Here is a 16954-nt window from a genome sequence, read left to right on the forward strand (position 1 = left end):
GGCCAGGCTAGTCTTGAGCTCCTGGCCACAAGTGATTCGCCTGCCTCGACCTCCCAAATTGCTGGGATTACAGGCGTGAGCCACTGTGCCCAGCCCTATCTGCTTTTTTGAGTCCCATTTTCTTGTTTTTTTTGAGACAAGAGTCTTGCTCTGTCGCCCAGGCTGGAGTGCAGTGGCACGATCTCAGCTCACTGCAACCTCTGCCTCCGGGTTCAGGTGATTCTCCTGCTTCAGCCTCCCAAGTAGCTGGGATTACAGGCACCCACCACCACGCCCAGCTAATTTTTGTATTTTTAGTAGAGTTTCACCGTCTTGGCCAGGCTGGTCTTGAACTCCTGACCTCGTGATCCACCTGCCTTGGCCTCCCAAAATGCTAGGATTACAGGTGTTAGCCACCGTGCCTGGCCTTTTGAGTCCCATTTTTATCCCCATCTCTATGGAGTCTGATACTGCCAATTCCTGAGTCTTGGGGTATAAATAGATCTTCTCAGCTTTCCACATTTCTACCTGAAGATTCAGATTTTCTTGAGTCTACTAAGTCAGTTATTTATCCTTCTCTGTAGCATCTGTACTTCTAATTTTTTTTTTTTTTTTTTTGAGACGGAGTCTCGCTCTGTCGCCCGGGCTGGAGTGCAGTGGCCGGATCTCAGCTCACTGCAAGCTCCACCTCCCGGGTTTTTACGCCATTCTCCTGGCTCAGCCTCCCGAGTAGCTGGGACTACAGGCGCCCGCCACCTCGCCCGGCTAGTTTTTTGTATTTTTTAGTAGAGATGGGGTTTCACCACGTTAGCCAGGATGGTCTCGAACTCCTGACCTCGTGATCCACCCATCTCGGCCTCCCAAAGTGCTGGGATTACAGGCTTGAGCCACCGCGCCCGGCCTTGTACTTCTAAATTTTTATCATGTACTCACTTATTCTGTATCCTTTGGGTTTATGGCCTTGTCTTGGCTTTTTATTTACTTATTTTTAGAGATGGGGTCTCACTCTTTTGTCCAGGTTGGAGTGCACTGGCATGATTATAGCTTACTGCAACCTTCAACTCTTGGGCTCAAACAATCCTCCTGTCTCAGTCTCCCAAGTAACCCGGATTGTGGGTGCATGCCACAATGCCTGGCCAATTTTTAATTTTTGTGGAGACAGAATCTTGCTGTGTTTTCCAGGCTGGTCACAAACTCTAGGCTTTAAGCGATCCTTCTTCCTCAGCCTCTGGAGTTGCTAGGATTACAGGTGTGAGCCACCACAACTGGGTCTTGTTTTAGTTCCTCTATTGCTTTTTTTTCCAGTAGGGTTTGAATGGGAATAGAGGTAAATGTGTGTGCTTAAATCTTCCTCCTTTGACTGTATTTTAGTCTTTTTCTATGTATATAGTTATCTATGTGCATTGGTTTTTCCCCCACGTAGGATTTTACTTTATTGGTTTACCCCATTTTATGCTTATATTATGAATTGTTTTTCGTCTTTTAAAACTTTTTTTTCACAATATAAATGAATGCTTCCTAGTCCATTGGCTGCATATAGTTGACTGCAAATTAGAAATACTAAAATTAAATGCTCTGTGTAATGTGAGCTCTGAGGAAATAATGACTAATGGTAGGACAGGATGAAATTATGGAGTGTTATATTTGATGAGAGCTGAATGGATGATTACATCTTTCCTTTGTCCTTTTAAACATTAAAAAAGCCCTTTTTCTTTCAGGTGCTGTGTAATGTGTTAAGAGCATATTATAAGGAATGGTTTTGTCTAATTTTCATGAGTTATGGTGGCTGAGACATCGAGTCTATGTTGTGGGGCAAAAACTGTAAGTAAACCTCAAGGAATACACTGATTTTCAACTATTCTATGCTTATATAAGACAAGTTATTGATTATTCATAGGAATATACTTGGGATACTTCGTTCTGTTAGCCTTAAGGGTACAGACTAGGTATTTCAAAAGGAGGAGTTAGATTTAATTTAAATCAAGGTTATTTCTGTGTAGTATTAGCATTGCCATATTTCATGGATTGTACAAAACTTTATTTTTGTTTTTTAATTTTTCAGAAATGGCAGCACAAAAGGAAATCTATATTAATAGAATATTTTATTGAACAAAGGAGGTTAGATAAGAACTGCAAACCAACAGACTCAGCAAACAAGGAAAGAAACGTGTTAGCCATAAGACATGTTTCAAGTGAATCGAAGTCCAATAACGGTAGACTTCAGAAGAAAAAAGTTTTCAAAAATTTTATCAAAACAGGTCACTGATAAATAACTCCCCAGTAATAGGGCTAGGCCAGAAACCAAAATTAATTAAAAAATTAACAGAACAGTTCGAACCTGAATTAAATTTCTTTTCATAAAAAAACTTGTTAAAAATAATCAAATTAAATTTTCCTCAAATTTTTATTACCTTGTCCAAAGTAAAGCAAGTATCTTTTAGCATTCATGCCAGCTTTTCTCATGTTCTAGGAATGACAGAAACCTTACTTGAAGCAAACTAGTATTTTTGTTGAAAATGTGTATCAGCATCAGTTAAAGTTGATTTTTCATACCTGCTCCTCAGTAATAATACTAGCTAATCCGCATTCACGCCTACCAGGACACAAAAATCCTCTTCAAAATTACACAGAAAAGAAAGTCATTACTCAGGAATGATGTCCATTCAGGAGAAATCAAAAGAGAATTCCTCCAAAGTTACTAAAAAAAGTGAAGATAAGAATTCAGAAACAGAAATTCAGGATTCTCAAAAGAATCTAGCAAAAAAATCAGGTCCAAAGGAGACTACAAAATCACAGGCTAAATCTTCCAGTGAAAGTAAAATAAATCAGCCAGAATTGGAAACACGCATGAGTACAAGGTCATCAAAGGCAGCGTTTACTGATAAAGCTACCAAATCCATTAATAAAAATACAGTGACTGTGAGGGGACATTCACAAGAATCTACAAAAAAGAAATTATCTCAGAAAAAATTCGTGCATGAAAACCCTAAAGCAAATGAACAGCTTAACCGGAGATCACAAAGGCTACAACAGTTAACAGAGGTTTCAAGAAGGTCTTTACGCAGTAGAGAAATTCAGGGTCAAGTTCAAGCAGTTAAACAGAGTTTGCCACCAACTAAAAAAGAGCAGTGTAGCAGTACTCAGAGTAAATCTAGTAAAACAAGTCAGAAACATGTGAAGAGAAAAGTACTGGAAGTAAAGTCTGACTCTAAAGAAGATGAACATCTAGTAATTAATGAAGTAATAGATTCCCCCAAAGGGAAAAAACGCAAGGTAGAACATCAGACAGCTTGTGCTTGTAGTTCTCGGTGTGTACAAGGATCTGAAAAGTGTCCTCAGAAGACTACTAGAAAAGAAGAAGCGAAACCTGTGCCTGTACCTTCTGAGGTGAAAAGATCAAAAATGGCTGCTTCAGTGGTCTCGAAAAGGAATGAGATAAAGAAGTCGGTTCATACACAAGTGAATACTAACACAACACTCCCAAAAAGTCCACAGCCATCAGTGCCTGAACAAAGTGATAATGACCTGGAGCAAGCAGGAAAGAGCAAACGAGGTAGTATTCTCCAGCTCTGTGAAGAAATTGCTGGTGAAATTGAGTCAGATAATGTAGAGGTGAAAAAGGAATCTTCACAAATGGAAAGTGTAAAGGAAGAAAAGCCCACGGAAATAAAATTGGAAGAGACCAGTGTTGAAAGACAAATACTTCATCAGAAGGAAACAAATCAGGATGTGCAATGTAATCGTTTTTTCCCAAGTAGAAAAACAAAGCCCGTGAAATGTATACTAAATGGAATAAATAGTTCAGCCAAGAAGAACTCCAACTGGACTAAAATTAAACTCTCAAAATTTAACTCTGTGCAGCACAATAAGTTGGACTCTCAAGTTTCCCCTAAATTAGGCTTATTACGAACCAGTTTTTCACCACCAGCTTTAGAAATGCATCATCCAATGACTCAAAGTACATTTTTAGGGACAAAGCCACATGATGGAAATATAAGTTGCCAGCAGGAAGAAATGAAAGAAACTAATTCTCAAGAAGTGAAAATTAATGATATTACAGTAGAAATTAATAAAACCACAGAAAGGGCTCCTGAAAATTGTCATTTGGCTAATGAGATAAAACCTTCTGACCCACCATTGGATAATCAGATGAAACATTCTTTTGATTCAGCATCAAATAAGGTAATCTGTTTTTATTATGCACAATAGAGGTGCCTAAATATTTTCTGTAAGAAATGTCTATAACATTTTAGCATAAGAATCAAGTCATAAAAGTTTGAAGAGTCATTTGTTAAGGTCTCCTGTTAAGTTGTTAGCGAGAGTTTTATTAACCCAGTCTTGTTGTGATAGAACTTTAGATGTCTCACATTTACTTGGGGTGCTTCTCATTGTTTCCTCGTTTTTACTCTTCATTTTTATTTTATGTAAGCATAAGCCTGGTGAATTCCAGCTTTTCTTTTAAATTTAACACACTGATTTTCCTATTAATTATAACCATAGAAGGTACATTTCTTTTTTTTTTTTTTGAGACTGAGTCTGGCTCTGTCGCCCAGGCTGGAGTGCAGTGGCCGGATCTCAGCTCACTGCAAGCTCCGCCTCCCGGGTTTATACCATTCTCCTGCCTCAGCCTCCCGAGTAGCTGGGACCACAGGCGCCCGCCACTTCGCCCGGCTAGTTTTTTTTTTGTATTTTTTAGTAGAGATGGGGTTTCACCATGTTAGCCAGGATGGTCTCGATCTCCTGACCTCGTGATCTGCCCGTCTCGGCCTCCCAAAGTGCTGGGATTACAGGCTTGAGCCACCGCGCCCGGCCTGAAAGTACATTTCTTAGGGACTACTTTTTTTTTTTTTTTTTTTGAGATGGAGTTTCGCTCTTGTTCCCCAAGCTGACGTGCAATGGCGCGATCTCAGCTCACTGCATCCTCTGCCTCCCTCATTCAAGCCATTCTCCAGCCTCACCCTCCTGAGTAGCTGGGATTACAGGCATGCACCACCATACCTGACTGATTTTGTATTTTTAGTAGAGAAGGGGTTTCTCCATGTTGATCAGGCTGGTCTCGAACTCCTGACCTCAGGTGATCCATCCGCCTTGGCCTCCCAAAGTGCTGGGATTACAGGCGTGAGCCACTGCACCTGGCCTTTAGGGACTACTTTTGACCTAAATATTAAAATTAATTTCAACTAGGACTAAACAGCCTTTTTTCCTACTGGATATAACTTAAAAGTTAAATGTGTTTAAGGAGATGACTTGTGTGGCTGTTTTGAATAGTTGGCAAGTAGAGTGTCTGAGAGGTATAAATAATTCAGTCTTCAGCCTAAGAATAAAATTGTAGTGGCCAAGACTCTGAAATGGAAAAGTAAATTGAAAACCAGAATCTTGTATCTGGAATAAATTTTGATTATCTAAGAAAGTAGTTTTAAACTTTATGAAAGCAGCTGAGCCCTTTTCTTTTTAAAATAAATCATATGTAGGCTACTAATACATAAAACCAATAAGCAGAAATTTTATATGCATAGAACCCTGAAACTCTAACATAGATCTCACTCATTTATTTGTACTATTTAATTTTATAATGAGAAAACTTGAGAATGGAATATGATTTAGGCAACTTGTTTGGTGGCACAAATAGAATTAGGATCCAGGTGTTCTAATTCTTAGCCCAGCATTCTTTCTAAAACAGCATACTCTGAACATTAGAAATCATTTGAGCAAAAAAAGTCATCATGAATAGAGAAAAAAGTCAAATTACTTCAAAGTTTTGCAAGTGATTTAAAGTTCTCTTTTGAGACATTTTGTCTAGGAGCAAATGTGAGTTAGGAGTCTGGGCTTTATTCCAGAAGCCATGAAAATAGATCAGTGTCTATTATTTTTCTTAAAGGGAGAAGACACCATATTGTACTCTCAGATTTTATTTTCTGTATAGATAGGAATGCAAGCATCAATTAAAAGATGATTGTTCAGAGAGATTTTACCAGTCAGTGATAGTAATTAGAAATAAGTAGTGAGTTGTAGTGTGAGTAATAAGTGTGGCTTCTTGCAGAGATGTAGTGGCTTTTTATGGATTGTGTCTCCAGATACAGTTGTAGAGTGTGTCTTCTAACTCCTTGCTGCATAAATGCTTGTTAGAACTCAGAAGGCAGACAGTTTATGGAGAGTATATTGATGGATATGAAATCTAATTCATTCCTTTGTAGTAAACTGTGCTAGAATAAAGATGCTTACGTAGACCACATTATTTTGACCTTAGATAACATTGCCTTTACTGAAAGATACTTTGAATTTATGCAGCCCCTCTGTTTGGAGGAACATTATAAGAAACCATCCTGCTGGGCGTGGTGGCTCATGCCTGTAATCCCAGTACTTTTGGGAGGCTAAGGCTGTTGGATCACCTGAGGTCAGGAGTTCGAGACTAGCCTGGACAACATGGTGAAACCCCATCTCTACTAAAAATACAAAAAATTAGCTGGGTGTGGTGGTGCGCACCTGTAATCCCAGCTACTCAGGAGGCTGAGGCAGAAGAATCATTTGAATCTGGGAGGCAGAGGCTGCAGTAAGCTGAGATCACACCGCTATACTCCAGCCTGGGTGACAGAGTGAGACTCTGTCTCCAGAAAAAAAAAAAAAAAAAAAATCTGAAGTAACTTGTTGCTATGTTAAAAATCTTATGGTTTGAAATTCTAGAATATTGCAAACATTTAGAATATAGCAGAGATTAACATTACTCTCATATGTCTACCACCCAGATTTGACAAAAGTTAACATTTAAAAAACATTACTAAAAATTCTTTAAAGTTACAAAAGGTACATTACAGGTGTAGTTGAAGACTGCAACTCTTTTTTTTTTTGAGACAGTCTCACTCTGTCGCCCAGGCTAGAGTGCAGTGGTGCATCTCGGCTCACTGCAAGCTCCACCTCCTGGGTTCATGCCATTCTGCTGCCTCATCCTCCCAAGTAGCTGAGACTACAGGTGCCCGCCACCATGCTGGGCTAATTTTTTGTATTTTTAGTAGAGACGGGGTTTCACTGTATTAGCCAGGATAGTCTCGATCTCCAGACCTTGTGATCCACCCAACTCGGCCTCCCAAAGTGCTGGGATTACAGGCATGAGCCACCGCGCCCGGCCAAAGACTGCAACTCTTTATTCCATTTACCTGACTCCCCATAGTTAAATGTGCTCCTAAAGTGGATGTAGATCTTTTCAGTTTTTATTTCTGTGATTTTATGTGTATATAAATTCATAAAGAATACTTAGCTTGCTTTGTGTTTCAGTGTTTTACAAAAATACTAACATACATATTTTTGTAACTTGACTTTGTGTAATCAACATTATATTAGATGCTTATTGATACATGAGTATTTTTAAAACTGTATAGGAATGTACCACAAGTTTATCTTTTCCTTTATGAAAAGACTTTCAGCTTGGGTCAGGCACGGTAGCTCATGCCTGTAATCCCAGCATTTTGGGAGGTTGAGGTGGAAGGATCTCTTGAGCCGAGGAGTTTTAGACCAGTTTGAGCAACATGGTGAGACTCCATCTCTACAAAATAATTTAAAAATTATCTAGGAGTGGTAGTGTGTGCCTGTGGGCCCAGCTACTTGGGAAGCTGAGGCAGGAGGACTTCTTGAGCCCAGGAGGTTGAGGCTGCAGTGAGCTGTGATCATTTCACTGCATTCCAGTCTGGGTGACAGAGTGAGACTCTATCTCAAAAGAAAAAGAAGACTTTGACCATTCAGATTGTTTCCAATTATTTTTCGCTAATCTCAACATTTTGACCACTGTCACAGAGTGATCAGGAAATGTGACCATATTGGTTCAGGACATATTTGAGTGCCTGCTATGTTCAAGGTGCTATGCTAGGGCTATAGAACATGGGTAGGTTTCCTGCCCTTAAGGAGTTTCCATTTCCGTTTCCCTGAGATAGCCACTGTTGATGGAGTTTTAAGTATTTTTTTCTTTTTTGAGACGGAGTCTTGCTCTGTAGCCAGGGTGGAGTGCAGTGGTGTGATCTTGGCTCACTCTGTTCTCTGCCTCCCGGGTTCAAGCGATTCTCTTGCCTCAGCCTCATGAGTAACTGGGACCGCCACCACACCCAGCTAATATTTTTTTTTTGAGATGAAGTCTCACTCTTGTCTCCCAGGCTGGAGTGCAGTGGCGTGATCTCAGCTCACTGCAACCTCTGCTTCTCGGGTTGAAGTGATTCTCCTGCCTCAGCCTCCCAAGTAGCTGAGATTACATGCGCCTGCCACCATGCCTGGCTTATTTTTGTATTTTTAGTAGAGATGGGGTTTCACCATGTTGGCAAGGCTGGCTTCGAACTCCTGACCTCAGGTGATCCGCCTGCCTGGGCCTCCCAAAATGCTGGGATTACAGGCGTGAGCCACCATACCCAGCCCCATGCTCAGCTAATTTTTTGATATTTTTAGTAGAGATGGGGTTTCACCGTGTTGGCAAGGCTGGCCTCGAACTCCTGACCTCAGGTGATCCGCCTGCCTGGGCCTCCCAAAGTGCTGGGATTACAGGCGTGAGCCACCATACCCAGCCCCATGCTCAGCTAATTTTTTGATATTTTTAGTAGAGACAGAGTCTCCCCATGTTGGCCAGGATGGTCTCGATCCCTTGACCTCATAATCCACCCGCCTCGGCCTCCCAAAAGTGCTGGGATTACAGGCGTGAGCCATCATGCCCAGCCTGAAGCATTTTCTTTTTTTATTTACTAATTGAGTATCTGCTTTGGCAAGGTTCTGAATTAGAGGCTATTGGGAATAAAAAGGTAAATATAATATGGTTGTTGCTTTTAAGATTTATAGGTAAGTCAGACACAAATCACTGATTGAAAATAAAAAGTGATAAGCACATGAAAGAGATTTAGACAAAGTAGATGAAGAACAGGTAGAGAAGACTGGGAAAGGCTTTATGGAAGAGGAGCAATGAGTTGAATTTATACAGGGGGAAAGGTATTCTGGATCAACACTATCCAGTAGGAATATAAGTGAGCCACATACCAGATAATTTAAAATTATCTGGTAGCCACATTAACAGAGTAAAGAGAAATAGATCAAATTGATTTTAGTATCTTTTTTTTTTTTTTTTTTTTTTTGAGACGGAGTCTCACTCTGTTGCCCAGGCTGGAGTGCAGTGGCCGGATCTCAGCTCACTGCAAGCTCCGCCTCCCGGGTTTGCGCCATTCTCCTGCCTCAGCCTCCCGAGTAGCTGGGACTACAGGCGCTCGCCACCTCGCCCGGCTAGTTTTTTGTATTTTTTAGTAGAGACGGGGTTTCACTGTGTTAGCCAGGATGGTCTCGATCTCCTGACCTCGTGATCCGCCCGTCTCGGCCTCCCAAAGTGCTGGGATTACAGGCTTGAGCCACCGCGCCCGGCCCGATTTTAGTATCTTTTATTTAACCTGTCTGTTTTTTTTTTTTTTGGAGATGGAGTCTAACTTTGTTGCCCAGGCTGGAGTGCAGTGGCACTATCCTGGCTCACTGCAACCTCTGCCTCCCGGGTTCAAGTGGTTCTCCTGCCTCAGCCTCCCGAGCAGCTGGGATTACACGTGCCTGCCATCATGCCCAGCTAATTTTTGTATTTTTAGTAGAGACGAGGTTTCACTGTTGGTCACTGTTGGTCAGGCTGGTCTCGAACTCATGACCTCAAGTGATCCACCCACCCCGACCTCCCAAAGTGCTGGGATTACAGGCATGAGCCACTGTGCCCGGCTGGGTGCTTAAGTTTTCAAAATCTGGTGTGATTTATGCTGTCAGCACATCTCAAGTGATACCACATTTTAAGTGCTCACTAGTTAGACGTGGGAGTGATGACCATATTGGACATTATAGTCTAGACAGACAAAACTTGGAAAAAAGGTATAGAGCCAGGAAACTATTGAATATATATGTGGGAGAGGTATTTCCTTTTTTTGAGATAGGGTCTCACTATGTTGTCCAGGCTGGCTTCAAACCCCTGGGCCTAAGTAATCCTCCCCTCTTAGTGAGCCTTCTTAGTAGCTGGGACAACAGGCATGTACTGCTGTACCTTGTTTTTAAATTTAGCATGAAGGGTAATAATGGGCTCTGATGCTGAGAGGGTAGCTTGTAGCAAGATCATGGGGAGACTTCATGTCTATATGAATTACTCCAAATAAAAAGTATCTTCAATTTTTTTAGTATGCTAGAATTTACTGAAAGTGTATTTAGATAAAACGCAAAGTTGATGTAAAAATTTTGAATTATGTGTGTTCAGAATTTCAGCCAATGTTTGGAATCCAAGCTAGAAAACAGTCCAGTGGAAAATGTTACTGCTGTTTCAACTCTGCTCAGTCAAGCAAAAATTGATACAGGAGAGAATAAATTTCCAGGTAATACTTTGGAAATATTATTTGGATTTTATAGTCTTCAGTGACGTTTTTGTCAGTATTACAGAAAATGTTATATACCAAATAGGGTTGTGACATTCTTTTTAACCATTGCTATATTTTTCATATATGTGATTATCATGACTATCACCCATAGTTTCAGAATTACTTCTGTTGATTGGTTTGTTTAAAGTACCTAAGTACTACCCTTTGACTCCCTACCAAAGTTTTTTTTTTTTAAGTTAACTTTTATTTGTGACTTTCTTGAGAAGTGTTCCTTAGTGAATTGCATAAAATAGTGGTAGCAGCTTATTTCTTAAGTATTTTATTATTTGTGCTCTACCATTTCAGGTTCTTATCTTTAACCCTTATTTACTTAGTTTTCCATCTGAATGATCCTGTGTCTAAACTAAGGATTTAATAAATGCTACAAATTGTCCACTTGTATAAAAGCCTTTGTTTTGGAACCTTGTGAACTCTTTTTTATAATACATTATTTGGAGGTGGGCGTGGTGGCTCACACCTGTAATCTCAGCACTTTGGGAGGCCAAGGTGGGCAGATCACTTAAGACCTGGAGTTCAAGACCAGCCTGGCCAATGTGGTGAGACCCCCGTCTCTGTTTACTAAAAATACAAAAAATATTAGCCAGGCGTGGTGATGTATGCCTGGAATCTCAGCTATTTGAGAAGCTGAGTCAGGAGAATTGCTTGAACTTGGGAGGCAAAGGTGAGCCAAGATAGCACCACTGCATTCCACCCTGGGTGATGGAGCGAGACTGTCTCAAAAACAAAAAACTAAAAAAAAAAAATAATAATTTGAACTGTTGGGTGAGGATTTGCTCACTTATATTGGATGAGACAGCAGAGGGTATAGAAAATAAATCTCTTAATTCCTATTGTTTGTTAAAGGAAAGGTATATTGCCGGGCGCGGTGGCTCAAGCCTGTAATCCCAGCACTTTGGGAGGCCGAGACGGGCGGATCACGAGGTCAGGAGATCGAGACCATCCTGGCTAACATGATGAAACCCCGTCTCTACTAAAAAATACAAAAAACTAGCCGGGCGAGGTGGCGGGCGCCTGTAGTCCCAGCTACTCGGGAGGCTGAGGCAGGAGAATGGCGTGAACCCGGGAGGCGGAGCTTGCAGTGAGCTGAGATCCGGCCACTGCACTCCAGCCTGGGCGACAGAGCAAGACTCCGTCTCAAAAAAAAAAAGGAAAGGTATATATGAAGCAAAATGTTGAGTTTGGATAATTACTGACATGATTTAACTTTTTCTCTGAGTTGGGGAAGAGAGAATGTAATATAAATATGAGAAATGCATTTATTCATTAGAAAATAAAATGGATTGCTTATTGCCTTTATTTATTATTTTGACTAAAATTCCAGAGACCATCTTTTTTTTTTTTTTTTTTTTTTCCTGAGGCGGAGTCTCACTCTGTCTCCCAGGCTGGAGTGCAGTGGCGTGATCTTGGCTCACTGCAACCTCTGCCTCCCAGGTTCGAGCAGTTTTCCTGCCTCAACCTCCCACGCAGCTGGGATTACAGGCACACATCACCACGCCCAGCTTATTTTGTATCTTTAGTAGAGACAGGGTTTCCCCATGTTGGGCAGACTGGTCTCGAACTCCTGACCTCAGGTGATCTGCCTGCCTTGCCCTCCCAAAGTGCTGGGATTACAGATGTGAGCCACTGTGCCCGGCGTCTTTTTTTTTTTAGCAAGAAAATGTTTTCATTTATTTCTACTTAGGGATTGTATAATTATGCAGGCATTGAAACAATTTCGTTATTATTCGGTCCTAATAATTGTTAGTTAAATTAGAGACAAACTAATCTACCATTACATCTCTTTGCAGCTTTGTAGTCTGAGTATGGGACAGCCTTTCTGCCTTTTGTCTGAAGAATAGTATCTAGGAAGGAGGTTCTAATTTTATCAGATGGTCTTTATTAAAAATAAGTCATGTAATGCATTGAAGGTTTTTTTTTCTTCATAATGATTTTATCCATTAGATGGAAAACTAATATAAAACTCAATACATAACCCACCTTCTTGATTAAATTACAGGTTCAGCTCCCCAACAGCAGAGTATTCTCAATAACCAGACATCTAAAAGCAGTGATAACAGGTAAGGTATTAATTAAATTTTAGAGCTTAAGGATTTTAACTTACAAGTTTTGAGTTTAGGGGATTCTTCCCTAAAAAGTTATGCTAGTAACCCTCAGTTTACCTACAGATTCTCTTTTTGTTACAACTTTTTCTATGCCTATACACACTGTTTACTATGGACATTTTTTCTACCTTACTACCTAATTTTTTTTTTTTTCGTAGTTGGATTGCAGTGGCACAGTCACTGCAGCCTTGAACTCCTGGGCTCAAGTGATCCTTCTGCCCCAGCCTCCCATGTAGCTAGGACTATACGTGGCACCATACCTGGATAATTTTTTAAAAATTCTTTTCTTTAGAGACAAGGTCTTGCTATACTGCTCAGGCTGGTCTCGAACTCCTGGCCTCAAGTAATTCTCCCACCTCAGCCTCTCAATTCTCTGGGATTATAGGTGTGAGCCACAGTATCTGGCAGCTACCTTATTCTTCTAAATTCTGCATTAAATTTCATTGTGTGACTTTACCGTGGTTTAACAGTTCTGTACTTTATGAACATTTTGGATATTTCTGTTTCATTTCTATCCAGAAAAGACAAATCCTGTGATAAATACGTATATCTTTGCTTACTTGTGTGTCTGTATCTCATTGCCAGACTTTCCTCCAAAGTGATTGGGCCTGTCTAAATAGTGTTTGAGAATGCCCTTTTCCCTAGACTTCTAGAAATACTGGGTATTAGCAACATGTAAGCGTGTTTTAAGTAAGATTAAAAGCTTTTTGTTTTCTTTTTAATGTCAGAATTAAATAGATCTGACTGACTTTGCCTTTCGGATTAACAACAAATGGTATTTAGTACAAATTGGAATGACTTAGATAGCTGAAACTATCAAACTTAAAAGCATATTCAGACTATGGTAAGTGTTACAGTTTTTGTTTTTTTACTGAAAATTAGTAGTTTTCTTCCCCCTTTTTATTTTTTATTTTTATTTTTTGAGACAGTCTCACTCTGTCACCAGGCTGGAGTGCAGTGGCGTGATCTTGGCTCACTGCAACCTCAGCCTCCTGGGTTCAAGCAATTCTTTTGCCTCAGCCTCCCGAGTAGCTGGGACTACAGGTGCACGCTGCCACACCCGGCTTTTTTTTTTTTTTTTTAAGTACAGATGGGATTTCACCGTGTTGCCCAGGCTGGTCGCGAACTCCTGAGCTCAGGCAATGTGCCTGCCTCGGCCTCCCAAAATGCTGGGATTATAGGCATGAGCCACCGTGCCAGGCCTGCCCCTTGATTTTTTTTTTTTTTTTTTTGAGACAGAGTCTCGCTCTGTCGCCCAGGCTGGAGTGCAGTGGCCGAATCTCAGCTCACTGCAAGCTCCGCCTCCCGGGTTCATGCCATTCTCCTGCCTCAGCCTCCCAAGTAGCTGGGACTACAGGCGCCCGCCACCTCGCCCGGCTAGTTTTTTGTATTTTTTAGTAGAGACGGGGTTTCACTGTGTTAGCCAGGATGGTCTCGATCTCCTGACCTCATGATCCGCCCGTCTTGGCCTCCCAAAGTGCTGGGATTACAGGCTTGAGCCACCGCGCCCGGCCAACCCCTTAATTTTTAAAAGGTTTTTCTCGCTCTCCTGAAGTTGAAATTTATCAGTGTTGTGTAGAAAATAAGTTATTTTTTCTCCTCCAATGATTTGAAATGACTTGGATCTGTAACATTTAGTAATTTTATTTTTTTAAGGGAGACTCCACGAAATCATTCTTTGCCTAAGTGTAATTCCCATTTGGAGATAACAATTCCAAAGGACTTGAAACTAAAAGAAGCAGAGAAAACTGATGAAAAACAGTTGATTATAGTAAGTATACAACTTGATCATTTTGGTGAATTGTTAGAACCATCTTAGTGTATTTCGTGTTGCTGTAATACGATATCTGAGGTTGGTAATTTTTATAGAAAAGAGGTTTATTTGGCTTATGGTTCTATGGGCTGGCATCTGCATCTGTTGAGGGTCTCAGATTGCTTCAGCTTACGGATGAATGCCGAAAGGAAGTGAGCTCATGTGCAGAGAGACCACGTGGTAAGGGAGGAAGCAAGAGAGAGAAACCAAGGAAGCTAGCCTCTTTTTTTTTTTTTTTTTTTTTTTTTAAACCCTGTTCATTCCAGCAGGAGGGCATTCGAGGGCATTTACCTATTTGTGTGGGATTCACCTCCATGACTCAAGCACATCTCACTAAGCCCAACCTCCAAACACTGTCACATTGTAGATCAAATTTCCCCATAAGTTTTGGTGGAGACAAATCAAATCTTGTCAAAATCATAGCAGCATTGTATTTATGCAGGGTTTTAAAGAATAAATTCATTCACTTTTGCCAAAGAGCCTTTTTGTCATAATAAATTTTATTATGAAAAATATTCCCATACCAGGCGCAGTGGCTCACACCTATAATCCCAGTACTTTGGGAGCCGAGGCGGGTGGATCACCTGAGGTTGGGAGTTTGAGACCAGCCTGGCCAACATGGTGAAATCCTATCTCTACTAAAAATACAAAAATTAGCCAGGCATGATGGCAGACTCCTGTAATCCCAGCTACTTGGGAATCTGAGGCAGGAGAGTTGCATGAACCTGGCAGGCGGAGGTTGCAGTGAGCTGAGATTGTGCCATTGCACTCCAGCCTGGGCAACAGAGCCAGATTGTGTCTCAGAAAAATATTCCTGGTGGCCGGGCGTGGTGGCTCAAGCCTATAATCGCAGCACTTTGGGAGGCCAAGATGGGTGGATCACGAGGTCAGGAGGTCGAGACCTTCCTGGCTAACATGGTGAAACCCCATCTCTACTAAAAAATAAAAAAAACTAGCTGGGCGAGGTGGCGGGCACCTGTAGTCCCAGCTACTTGGGAGGCTGAGGCAGGAGAATGGCGTAAACCCGGGAGGCGCAGCTTGCAGTGAGCTGAGATTCAGCCACTGCACTCCAGCCTGGGTGACAGAGCGAGACTCCGTCTCAAAAAAAAAAAAAGAAAAAGAAAAATATTCCTGGTATTATTATAACCCCCTTCTTAAATAGTGACTCTGTCTTCTAACAATAATTGTTTTCATACTTCTAGTTTCGTAACAAATTATGATACTTTATTACACATCTGTTACTTTCTTAGATTTGTCATTTGATCACTACCTTCTTACAGTAGTTGATTTAAATCTTAAAATAACTTGGAATTTGTCTGGGCGCAGTGGCTCACGCCTGTAATCCCAGCACTTTGGGAGGCTGAGGCGGGTGGATCATGTGAGGTCAGTAGTTCGAGACCAGCCTGACCAATGTGGAGAAAGCCCATCTCTACTAAAAATACAAAATTAGCCGGGCATAATAACACATTCCTGTAATCCCAGCTACTTGGAAGGCTGAGAAAGAAGAATCCCTTGAACTTGGGAGGTGGAGGTTGTGGTTGTGGTAAGCTGAGATCACGCCATTGCACTCCAGCCTGGGCAACAAGAGCGATACTCCATCTCAAAAAAAAAAAAAAAATAGTAACATGGAACTTAATGTATAAAAGGATTTTAAATATCTGTATTGCAGAATACATTATTTTAAAATTACATTTTAAATTACAGGCAGATAAATTGGAAAAGAGATATTTTGATTGATTAAAAATCTAACTTGAAAGAGTGAATATAAAGAAATTAAGGCACCCAGAGTACTAGGAACATTTAATGTAGTTACAGTCAGCATAATCAGTAGAATTTTTTTTTTTTTTTTTAAAGATAGGGTCTCACTCTGTCACCCAGGCTAAAGTGCAATGGCATGATCACAGCTCACTGCAGCTTCAGCCTCCCAGGCTCAAGTGATCCCCTCACCTCAGCTGGCTGAATAGCTGGGACTAAAAGACATGCATCACTACACACAGCTAATAGTTAATTTTTGTGTGTGTGTGAGATGGAGTCTCACTCTGTCACCCAGGCTGGAGTGCAGTGGCACAATCTTAGCTCACTGTAACCTCTGCCTCCTGAGTTCAAGCAACTCCTGTCTCAGCCTCCTTAGTAGCTGGGACTATAGGTGCATGCTGCCACGTCTGGCTAATTTTTGTATTTTTAGAGGTTTATTTGGCTTATGGTTCTGTGGGCTGGCATCTGCATTTTTAGTAGAGATGGGATTTTACCATGTTGGTCAGGCTGGTCTTGAATTCCTGACCTCAGGTGATCTGCCTGCCCAAAGTGCAGGGATTACAGGTGTGAGCCACCACGCCTGGTCTTAAAATTTTTGGGTGACTGGGTGCCATGGCTCACGCCTGTAATCCCAGCACTTTGGGAGACCGAAGTGGGCGGATCACAAGGTCAGGAGATCAAGACCATCCTGGCTAACACAGTGAAACCCCGTCTCTACTAAAAATACAAAAAAATTAGCCAGGTGTGGTGGCGGGTGCAGGAGAATGGCATGAACTTGGGAGGTGGAGCTTGCACTGAGCCGAGATTGCACGCCACTGTGCTCCAGCCTGGGCGACAGAGCGAAACTCCATCTAAAATAAATAAATAAATAAATAAATAAATAAATAAAT

General features: G+C 41.2%; 1 protein-coding gene across 14 annotated transcripts in view; it reads left to right on the top strand.

The window, feature by feature from the left end:
• ESCO1 (establishment of sister chromatid cohesion N-acetyltransferase 1) overlaps positions 1 to 16954 on the top strand; it is a 74386-nt gene that overhangs the window by 23316 nt on the left and 34116 nt on the right. For 8 of the 14 annotated variants that reach the window (XR_013408152.1, XR_001441020.3, XR_013408150.1 and 5 more), the window contains exons 3-7: positions 1698 to 1800; positions 2042 to 4161; positions 10217 to 10331; positions 12391 to 12451; positions 14153 to 14267. Coding sequence is in view for 7 of the 14 variants with exons in the window: in XM_015121641.3 (XP_014977127.2) it covers positions 2632 to 4161; positions 10217 to 10331; positions 12391 to 12451; positions 14153 to 14267 (1821 nt within the window). In the remaining 7 variants the exon portion in view is untranslated. The remainder of the gene's footprint in view (positions 1 to 1697; positions 1801 to 2041; positions 4162 to 10216; positions 10332 to 12390; positions 12452 to 14152; positions 14268 to 16954) is intronic. The other 6 variants (XR_013408153.1, XR_013408155.1, XR_013408154.1 and 3 more) reach the window with 1 other exon arrangement.

The sequence above is a fragment of the Macaca mulatta genome, chromosome 18 (assembly GCF_049350105.2).
Source record: "Macaca mulatta isolate MMU2019108-1 chromosome 18, T2T-MMU8v2.0, whole genome shotgun sequence".
Lineage (NCBI taxonomy): Eukaryota > Metazoa > Chordata > Mammalia > Primates > Cercopithecidae > Macaca > Macaca mulatta.